The sequence below is a fragment of the Dasypus novemcinctus genome, chromosome 12 (assembly GCF_030445035.2).
Source record: "Dasypus novemcinctus isolate mDasNov1 chromosome 12, mDasNov1.1.hap2, whole genome shotgun sequence".
In the NCBI taxonomy this organism is placed as follows: domain Eukaryota; kingdom Metazoa; phylum Chordata; class Mammalia; order Cingulata; family Dasypodidae; genus Dasypus; species Dasypus novemcinctus.
The window spans coordinates 32,117,590-32,127,957 of record NC_080684.1 but is presented as its reverse complement, the minus strand read 5'-3'; the positions used below and the strand labels follow the sequence as shown (position 1 = coordinate 32,127,957).

The 10,368-nt window shown below is 51.3% G+C and overlaps 1 protein-coding gene across 3 annotated transcripts; it reads right to left on the bottom strand.

The window, feature by feature from the left end:
* Positions 1 to 3,216: 3,216 nt before the first annotated feature.
* On the bottom strand, positions 3,217 to 9,875 carry SMUG1 (single-strand-selective monofunctional uracil-DNA glycosylase 1). Of its 3 annotated transcripts, none has more exons than XM_058308080.2 (3): positions 9,713 to 9,875; positions 5,694 to 5,995; positions 3,217 to 4,685 (listed from the first exon to the last, which is right to left on the bottom strand). In XM_058308080.2, the coding sequence occupies exons 2-3, from the start codon at positions 5,982 to 5,984 to the stop codon at positions 4,158 to 4,160; spliced, it is 819 nt and encodes a 272-aa protein (XP_058164063.1). In that variant the 5' UTR covers positions 5,985 to 5,995; positions 9,713 to 9,875; the 3' UTR covers positions 3,217 to 4,157. The 3 variants fall into 3 exon arrangements, with proteins under 3 accessions (XP_058164063.1, XP_058164064.1, XP_058164065.1); XM_058308081.1 differs by lacking the exon at positions 9,713 to 9,875 and adding an exon at positions 8,795 to 8,845; XM_058308082.2 differs by lacking the exon at positions 9,713 to 9,875 and adding an exon at positions 8,714 to 8,757.
* Positions 9,876 to 10,368: the final 493 nt, after the last annotated feature.

Genomic DNA, 10,368 nt, shown 5'->3' with positions numbered 1-10,368 from the left:
GAGGAAATTTCCCCAAATATATTGTAAGTGAACTTTGGTAAGATTGGGCTTGGGTCAGGCTGGCATTAAGGCCTCTGGAGAAGAAAGCAATTTATTTCTGCATCACCTGATGGTCTTAGCTGGAAAGTTTATCCCTGTGTCTAACCTCAGTGTTTCATGCTCCAGCTAAAGTTATTTCCTTCTTTGGGGCATTATAGGAGGAAAAACAAAACAGCAGGTCTACACCTCCTAAACAAAAATGTGTCAAGAGTCAAGACCTGCTCAGCTACAGCAGGGCCACAATTTCTATTCCTTCTTTCCATTCCACCCCTAGTCTGGTCTGCCTCCGCTGGTCTCACTCCGCTGGTGACACTCCCCCCACCCCAGAAGGGAACCGAACAAAAGATTAAAAACGTTCCAGAATACCCTACTTCCCATCTCCCAGAGGACCACACCCAACCTCTGCCCAATTCCTGGCCTCCTGCATCCAGTCCCTTATCCTGTTTCCTATCCCCTTGAAGTTGGGGCTAAGAAATTCATGGAGCCATCTGACAAAGTGGTCCCCCTTTAAAAAGTACAGTATCCATTTCACGGAGGTAAGATTTAGCAAGTGGTAAGGGAAGAAATCTCCAGCTACTGCCTGCACTCACACTATGAGAGCAAAGAATCATCTAGTTCAGCTCTGTCACTCCCTATTGCCTAGCACTGAGTGGCACACAGCAGACATCAGTGTTGAATTGAGGGGAAAGCAAGGGACCACATGGTGGTAAAACCCAAGGCCCAATTTTCCTTGAAGTCATCCTGTTTCGGGCACAGAAGCACCCCCCATCCCAAGCACACTGGCTTCTTCTGAGTGTGTGGGTATGTGTGCTGTGTTGGCGTGGGACATGTTTACCCTCACTACTCCTCTGAACCAGAACTTGAACCACCATCATTGGGCGAAAGCAATCATTCTTTCTCTCATGTTACTGATGGGCAGCCTGGGGTGCATTACTTACACATACATACTCAACACCCACTTTTGTCAGACGTGGGAAGGAAGATAAAAAGAGGCCTTCTTGCTTTCAAGACACTCACAATGCAATTCTGCCTTAATTTTAGCTGCATCTCAGTAGCATGAAGAAAATCCAGGCTGTACTTCCAAGTCTCCAAAATCAGAATTTCTTGGAGTAGAGCTGGGACATGTTTTTTTTTTATTCTCTGCAGTTTAACTCTGAATCACAGGCAGGATTGTAAGCCACTGATGTCTAGATGAGCACTGTCCAACAGGACTTTCTATGTCCGCTATCCAGTCAGTAGCCACTAGCCACATGTGACTGCTGAGCACTAGAAACATGGCTGGTGACAGAGGAACTGAATTTTTTAATTAAACAGCCACACATAGCTACCATATTGGAGTTCAAAACCCTCGAGGATCCCAGAATGTTTCAATTCAGCTTTAGCATACTTCTTAGTATCATTTTGTAGCAGCTAAAGTCTCCATGCCCTTCCACTCAGGAGAAAATACTGTGTTTTCCCTAAGGGTGCCCATTTGTGCTAGAAAAACCACTCTGGAATGAGTTGGGAGTTAGGAGCATCTGGTGGGATTTCAGCTTGCTCGGGAGCTAACCCAAGCCAGCCTCTCACCACCCTCAACTGGAGAAAAGGCACTTCGGAATACCCCATGTTGTTCGAGGTTGACACTGGCAGGGGACAGAAAAAGCAGTGACAGGACTTTGGGTGCCCCTGGGAAAAGGAAGCCCAGGAACCCTTGCTCAGCCAGTCGCTTGCCAGCCTCTTCCAGACAGGAGGCACCCCAGAAAGGAGGGCAAAAGCCACACTAGGCATCAGACCCAGCGGTGCCCGTCACATACAGGCTTTCAAGTCATCACCGTCCAAGTGCCTCTAAGCACTGCCCAACACCCCCCCCCACCACCACCATCTCTTCATTCACACAACCCCCCCGCCCCCTGCCATGCTTTCACCCAGACCCTGCCATCCCCTGGGCTTCCTTCTTATACACTAACTCCCTCCTTTCCCACCATGACTCTATTGTACCTACACTACCCTCCTCTCTGGCTGGCCCCATCCCGTGTCAGGTTTCACCTGTGGTTGGGTGTTTTGTGTGTCTTCCATGCATCTCAGTTCCCCCATTAGAATGTAAATTCTCAAAGATTACTCTAACATTCAAGACCTTTGACAAGCTGATCCCAACTCCTCTAGCTTTTTCTCCCAACTGTGTCAAGTCAACACTAATGTACTTGCCATCCCTTGAACTAATGATACTATTCTCCAAGCTCTCCAAAACCTTCCCGGTCTACAAGGCCACCTGAAATGCCTCTTCCTTAACCACCACAGCTAGATATGAGGGAACAATGGTTTCTATCACTTTGCAGTTACTCCACAGTATCTAAAAAGAGTCTAAAGCATAGGGGAAAGGAGGTTTATATTAAAAATCTTACATTGAAAGTTGAAGATGACCCATCACAAGAAACAATGACTCAGACCACGTTTTCCCCATTAGGGTGGTCTTTTTTTTTTAAGAATTATTTTTTATTTCTCTTCCCTTCTCCCTTCCCCCATTGTCTGCTCTCCGTGTCCATTCACTGTGTGTTCTGTGTCTGCCTGCATTGTCAGCAGCACCGGGAAATATGTGTTTCTTTTTGTTGCATCATCTTGCTGCATCAGCTTTCTGTGTGCTGCGCCACTCCTGGGCTGTCTGCGTTTTCCATGCGGGGCAGCTTTCCTTGAGGGGTGCACTCCTTGCGCATGGGGCTCCCCTACACGCACAGCACTCCTTGCACGCATCAGCACTGCATGTGGACTAGCTCGCCACATGGTCAGGAGGCCCTGGGTTTGAACCCTGGACCTCCCATGTGGTAGGTGGATGCTCTATCAGTTGAGTCAAATTCACTTCCCTAGGGAAGTGCTCTTCCCTACTTGCTCTACTTCCAATTTGATTCATTTTCCTATCCCTCACCAACTGGCCATTCAACCTGCGAACTGAGTTAGCTGGAGATACCCAGCTCCCATCCACCTACCATCTGTTTCCCACAGTGCCAGGCAAACTTCTGGACAGGCTGCTAACAGAGACCCTGAAGCTTTGGTAAGATAATTAGAGGTCTGGTTATACCAACCCCCAGCTACCCAAGAGAATCGTTTGAAAACAGCAGGGAGGTAAGAGAGGGGAAAGGAGAACCACCTCCTGCCACTCTCTCTTACTGTAAGAGTACCAAGACAAAGAAAAGTACCAAGACAAAAGAATTTAGGAGTTTTTAATGCTTAGACTAAAAAACCAGGCTGGGTTTTTCATGAAGTCATCTGTCGATCTCTGGCAGGGGAGGAGCTTGCCCCTCACCCAGGCACAGGTGAGGGCAGGGTCCCCCGCAGCAAGGTCTTCAGGAATGGAAGGAGGGGCTTCCCTTGAGTGCAGCGCAGTGATCCTCAAGCCAGAGGCAAGGAAGGAGGAAGAGTCCCTCACAAGCACCAGGCACCACGCAAGGCACTTCCAAGTGTTATCTCAGGGAATCCTCACACCAACTCCCCATCCCGTAGATGAGAATCCCGAGGCTCACAGAGACTGGGCAACTTGTCCGATATCACAAAACCTACAAGTCTCAGAGCAGAGATGAAAATCCAGGTCTTCTGACTCTGAGGTCAGTGCCCTTTCCACTGTGCCACCCCGAATTCTCCCTCTGATCCAGCCTCAGTCTCCCATAAGAAACTTCCTCTTAACATTATCCATGCCCGATGCTTTGACCTGGACCTATGAGGAAAGGCGTCAGCTGAAGGAAGCTGTTCTACGGGGACAGGTGGGGATCCTGGTAAGATCTTTTCTCCAAAACAGTAAGTTCGACCTTAGAGGTCACAGTCTAGGTCACCCTCAGTTGATGAGAGGCACCCGAGGAAAGAATGAGGTAGAGCAGTTTGCAGGGGCCAGCAGAGCCCACCTTCTGCCGATTCTCTGTGCAGGTGGGTGTCACAAGACAAAAGGGGCAATAACCAAAGGAAGGTGACGAAAGCAGGAGCCAGGAGGAATAGTGTTTTTCAAAAAACTGCCCCAGCAGGTCAGAAGACAACTTGACAGAGCCAGGCAGCCCAGGGGGAACTCGTTGCTCCAGTTCAGGTGAGCAGCCACCTGCCTGCCTGAGAACGACTTGCGGCCTTGAACAGGTCTTATGCCCAGGCCCCAGGAACATTTATTCTGACAGCAGAGGCAGCAGCCCCAGCTCGCTCAGCCTCTCCTTGGCCACGGCTTCCCAGCCCTTGTTAGCCTGTGGGCTCCGGGGCGAGGGGTGCAGAAGCCCCTCCACCTGGACCTCTGGCATCAGGCCTGCCAGAGCCCGCCGTGCCCGCTGCTCCGCCACTCGCCCCACTCCCACCACCAGCCGCACCCCCAGCAGCTGCACCTGCCGGCAGAGGGCCGCGTCGCAGATCCCAAGAAGCTGTTCTCGCTGCTTGGCTGGCAGTTCGGCGGGGGTGATGTTGCGCCCGCTTGGAGCCAGGAAGAGTAGAGGACACAGGTTGTGGACAAAGCAGTGACGGAAGAAGACCTCAGGCTGCCCACAGAGGCTCCGGAAAAAGCCCCAGAATCGGGCACCGCTCACCTCTGTCTGGGGGCACTCCAGGCCCAGCACTGGCCGCTTAGGGTGCTCCTGGGGAGGGGCCAGCACGGGTCCCCCAATGCCCAACCAGTCCCGGACAACACTCACCTCTCCAAAAGGCACCTGCCGGGAAGGATAGAGACATGAGGGATTCAAACTGGAGACTTGGACCAACTGGCCCCTTTCCAGCCACCACGAGCACCCAGCCTGGAGCCCCCACCCTACCCAAAGGCCTGCAACAAGGATCCCCGGGTTTGATTCTGCCCGCCTTTCTCCAATATTTCAGTGTGTACCATGGTCCAGGAGAATCAATCTGTTTGCCTCTCCCTTACTAGTCCTTGGGGGACCAAATGCAGGGAGTACTTTGGGACAGCTGGTCCTAACAGGGTTTGGCGGACAGTATGGTTGACAGACCAGAGGCCCAAGACAGAAAGGAAGCAAGGGCACAAGGACAGGGCTGACCACTGGTCTCTGGGTGCCCTCCCAGCCTCAAGCCTCAGGCTGTCATTTCCATCGATCATCATTGATCACCCTTCATCACCAGGTTGAGGTCAATAAAAGCGATTGAGCCTCCTGCCCTGAAGCCTCTTCCCCTCCCCCCACCCACCAAGCACCCCCACTGAGGGGCAGTCACTCATCTGGAGGTGTGAAAGGAGAGCAGGCAGGCTCTGGAGCCCGGCTCTGTGCTGAACCTCTCCACAGCCAGGAAACAGGACCGAGGCTGCCCGAATGCCTGGCATCTCCTCCACACCCCGCCGTGTCAAGCCGTCTTCCCTGAGGACCCGGTAGTCCTGGGCCCTCTCCTGAACCCAAGCATATTCAAGGGAGAGGGGAGATCCGGCAAAGTAAGGTAACGATGGGGCTGGCGGAAGAAAAGGCTCTCAGAGGCACTTAGCGGACAGCTCACAGGGGAAACGGAACCACCATTAATGTACTTGGTTAACTACCGGCAGAAAGGCCAGGAGAGCTTCTGAGACCACAGGAGCCAGTGTGTGTACTGGAGGGGTGGGGGAGAGCCCCCCACACATGGCCACAGCTAGGCACGTGCTTCTCCTCCACAGCACACCCAGCCAAGCATCCCCACCTCGGGAGCCTCCCACTCCACCCTCCAGGAGAAGCCAGGCCCTTTACCCCGGTCTGGGCCATGCCAAAGGGTCCCGGGTTCATGCCCAGGAAGAGCACTTCCTTGGCGCTCTGGCAGTAGCGGGTCACGTAGCTGCGGTGCAGCTCCCACGCGTACTCCACTGGATTGTAGATGATGCCCACAGGCTCCGGGAACTGCAGCTGGTTCAGCTCAGCATTGAGCCGAAGTTCCTCCTCCAGGAAGCCCTCAGCCAGGCTTCGCTGGCAGGGCTGGGGCTCCATCAGGGTACCTGCTGGTTCACGGAGGAGCCCCAGCGAGAAAGCCTGGGGCACGGTCATGCTGCAGTCACCTGGAAAGAGATGGAGAGAGACCCAATCAGCCCTCAGTCCCAGAGTAGGGGGGGACCCATGCAGTCAGGCCCTTACTATCATTTCCTGGACTCAAAGTGGACCCTAAAAGACCCTATCAGTCATCCCCCAGCCTGTGCACAGGACTGAGCTCACTTCATTTCTTCCATAATGAAGGGCTGTTCCCCTTCCCACTTCAAGCCCCACAGGACGACCTGTGTCCTAGAAAGCACTGTGCTGAAGAATAAGGCGCAGGTGCACAGCCAAGAAACCCGGGGGGGGGGGGGGTAATTACAAGAGCATTCAGTTGGTAAGCATTGTGCTGGGCCAGGTACATCTCAATGACCCTCACAACAGCCTCAGGAGGTGGATATCCTTACTCCCAGGGTTACAGAGTAGGAGAATGAGGTTTGAAAAGATCATGCAACTTGCCCAGAGTCACACTGCTGGCAGGTAAGGAAGCTGCAATTGAACCCAACCTTTATGACACAAGGCTGTGCTCTTAACTAGTCACATCATCTTGCCTAGGTTGGTCAGATCAGTCACCCATGGTCCCCTCAAGCCTAGCCCAGCTTCTTGCCCACATTTAACTCCTCAGTGGTGAACAAAAGATTACTGGACTCACAAGAGACTCTTACACGCTACGTGGCTAAGGTACTTCACTCTCTGAGCCTCATTCCCTCACCTAAATACTAATAATTTCCATCTCATAATATCTATATAAGGATGGGATGAGTGTGTGAGGAAGAAGGGCATGTGACAGCCAGCTTTGTAAGCTGTGAAGGCCAGTCCTTCCTATCCTCCTCACCACTGCCATGCAAACTCAGTGCTCCACTCTGACCATGCCACCCACTTTGAAAATGCCTTCCCTATCCCAACTCCCAACTCTCTGCCCATGCCATTTCTACACACCCAATCACATACACTCCTCAAATCCTGTCAATCAGGAATGTGACTTCCCCCAACACTCCATGGACAAATCATACCCATCCTTCAAGATGCAACTCAAATCATCCCTCTGGTGAAGGCATCCCTCCACAGAATGCCTCATCTGCCATGGTTTCCCAGCCCCACCCAGTCAGGTCTGGTGGTGGGACTTGAGAGTCTATTTTAAACAAGCTCCCCCAGGTGATTCTAATGGTCAGTGAAGGCCAAGAACCACTGCATGTCGCCATGGTTAGTGGCTATTTCATGAATTCAAACGTTCTTCTCCAAAGAGACTAGGGGAGATCAGAGGCCAGGCTCTCTTTAGGGACCATGGCTCTTCCTCTCAATCCCCGGCCCAGGTCAAGAGTGACTGAAGAGTGTCATACTTTATCCATCTTACTTGATTGCTGACCTGTCCTCTGTCCCTCGCCTAGGGGAAGTGAGAGAGAAAAGAAATGGAGGACCAAACTTAGGAAATCCTTTTCCCAACCTGACCTCAGCGAATCTTTAACTGTTTTGTCCAGGAGGCTAACCTAGGGCCACCTGGGCTCAAAGGAAAGCTGAGAAGGGGGCCTGACTTTGTATTTCCTTATGTAATACCAGTATTAGTGGATTGGCTGCTCCAGCTCTAGGATCTCTCAATAGTTGGGCCTACCCTTGCCCTTTAAAGACCTGTGTGGGACACAACGAAGCTGGGAGAATACAAGAGGAACAGTGCCTTATTTTCAGTGTTCCAGAGTTTCATCGCATGATACAATAGCAAGAGACACAGGCTGAAAGTCAGTGGACTTGAATCCAGGCCTGATTTCATCTCTTAACTAGGAAAGCTCCCTTGAGCAAATAATTTAACTCGCCTCTCTATGAAATGAAAACGACAAATTTCACAAATTACCACCAGGTGTTTACTTGTTTATTTTTCCAGTATTTCTAAGTCTAACTCTGTAGCAGTGTCTTGGTGGAGAAGAAATCCAAATGAATAAAGCATAGGCCTGAATAAAGCATAGGCCAAGTCCTCATTAAGTTCATAAACTGCTGTGAAAGGTGATAAACAACTAATTGTAAGACTGTGTGACTCGAAAATTAATCTGGGAGCTCACTATGGGAGCCCAAATGAGGGCAGCTGAAAAAGAATACAAGTGTTTTTTTTTTCCCTCTAGAGTCCTAAAAGGGTAACTAACTAAGGGATGCTTAGATGGGACAAGAGTGAAAATGGCATATCAGCACTAGAAAATAAACAAGTTGTCCCCCTGCAGAATGAGAATGAAGTTGGCTGAAGACCGGCACTGGTACAGACGGGCTGAGGTGAGGGACGGAGCGCAGTCTTCAAGGACAAAATGTTCACTTTTGTGCAAAGTGGTAGAGACCCACACACAGGGCATGCAGCTCTCTCGGTGCAAGAGAACAAAGATGGGGGGGTCCGGGGAATTTTTCAAGCGTAAGCCTAACCACCGGTGTAGACCCTATGTCCTCTAACACCAAATTCAGGAAGGGAAGACGGAATCAAAGGCACTCTGTGAACTCCCGTGTCTCGGAGGGGCACTCCAGGGACCCACGGGGAAGTAGCAAGTTCTTAAACCACACCACCACTAAGACAATACTAAAGCACGGAGTCACAGGGACCATTTCATTCCCCCTCCTGGCTCCGAGAAGACTAAGGCACCACACGAAGCTCCGCCCGACGGGAAAGCCTCATCCCCAAAGCATTCGCGGACGGTTTCGGGGGCTCGGCTCTTCCTGCGCGAGAGAGACCCCCAAGCGGAGCGAGGAGCCCCCTCAAACACAGACTTTACGACCTCCCGTTCGCCTCCGCCGCTAGCGCGCTGAGCCCCCAGGCCACTTTCCGGCCCCAGGTTCCCAGCCTCCCACTTCCTCACCTGATCCGGCTCCCCATCCGGCTTCCGTTTCCTTTCCCCACCCCTCGGGCGCGGAGGACAGTGGGAGTCGTAGTCCACATTGTTTAGAGAAGGCTATTGGCGTAGATGTCACTTCCGCCGGAAATAACCAAATCCCCGGAAGGAGCGCTAATTTAGCACAAAGCCTTGCTGGGGGTTGTAGTTTATTTTACCAGGCCTGGATAAAGGCGTTTTGGGAAGTGAGCGGCGAGGCCCCGGAAGGAACTCAGAGATCGTGGGTTCTAAGCCTTGAGGCCATTAGCCTTCCAAAAGTTCATCCACACCGCTTCTCCCAAAGGAATTCCGAACCAGAGCGCCTCAGTCAGCCCCACTCCCTCACCCGCCTGAGAGGTATTAACAATTGCCAAGCGCACTTCTAGCCCTCCTGCTGCCTCAGGCCTGAGGCCTCTCTTCTTTGCAGCCCCTCAAGGGATGTCCACGGAGACACTTCCAGTTATCTCCCAACAACCCTTTAGCAACAATTTTGAGACTCCTCCATCCCCAATCACTGTCCAAGCCCCTGTCTCCATGGCTGCCGTTTGACTTCTCTCATTCCTCTGCCTCTTTCTATCTGCCCAGTCCTATAAGGTATTTATTCTTCCAGATACCCCCTCCACAACCCGTTCCGAATGCTCTATCCCAAAGACTTCAAGGACCAATTCTAACCCCGTGGATGCACTTAACGGTCCATTTTTCCCAACTCCAACTCCCCATCCCAATACCAATGTCCAAAGCTGTCCTATCCCTAGTTTGGTTCTTGTCCTCTATCTGGGTCTGTTTCTGTCCTGACTATAAAACTAGAATGACCCTAAGGCCAGTGTATGGTTCAGGGCTCGACAGAGAAACAGAAGCAACAAGAGAAAGAGAGAGAGTATGTAATGAATTGATGAATTGGCTCACACGATTGTAGCAGCTGGCAAGTCCAGATCCTGTAGCACAGTCTAGAGGCTGAAAATTCCAGTAAGGTTGATGTTGAAGTCTTTAAGCTGAGTCTGTAGGGTAGATCACAGGAGACTCAAGAGTGTGGTGTTGAGGCAGAATTCCTTCTGATTCTTGAAAACCTCAGTTCTGAATTTTAAGACCTTCAACTGATTAGATGAGCCCCAACCACATTCCTGAGGGTCATTTCCTTTACTTGATGTCAACTGATATTAGAAGCTAATCCCATCTAAGAAATACCTCCACAGTAACCACCAGGCCAATTGTTGACTAAACAATTGAAAGCCGTAACCTAGCCAAGTTGACACACAAAATAAACCATCACTACCAATTATCTTCTAGATTCCTTTCACCCCCACCCACTGAACACATTCCTCAGCATAACCAGAACTCTGATCACAGAGGTCTCCCAGCAGATGGTAAGGAAGGAGACCAGTGAACCCCAGAATAGAAGGAAGTGAGAGAGCAAGGAAGCTACTACCCCCTTCCCAAGGCTCCCCTAGACTCCTGCCAACAGACAAAAACTTTATGGGTACAGCAGGAACTTCAGGGAGCTATGAGAAGTGACCCTCCGAGAGCAAAGTAGAGAAACCACTCCACCTTTGCCAAACTGTGGG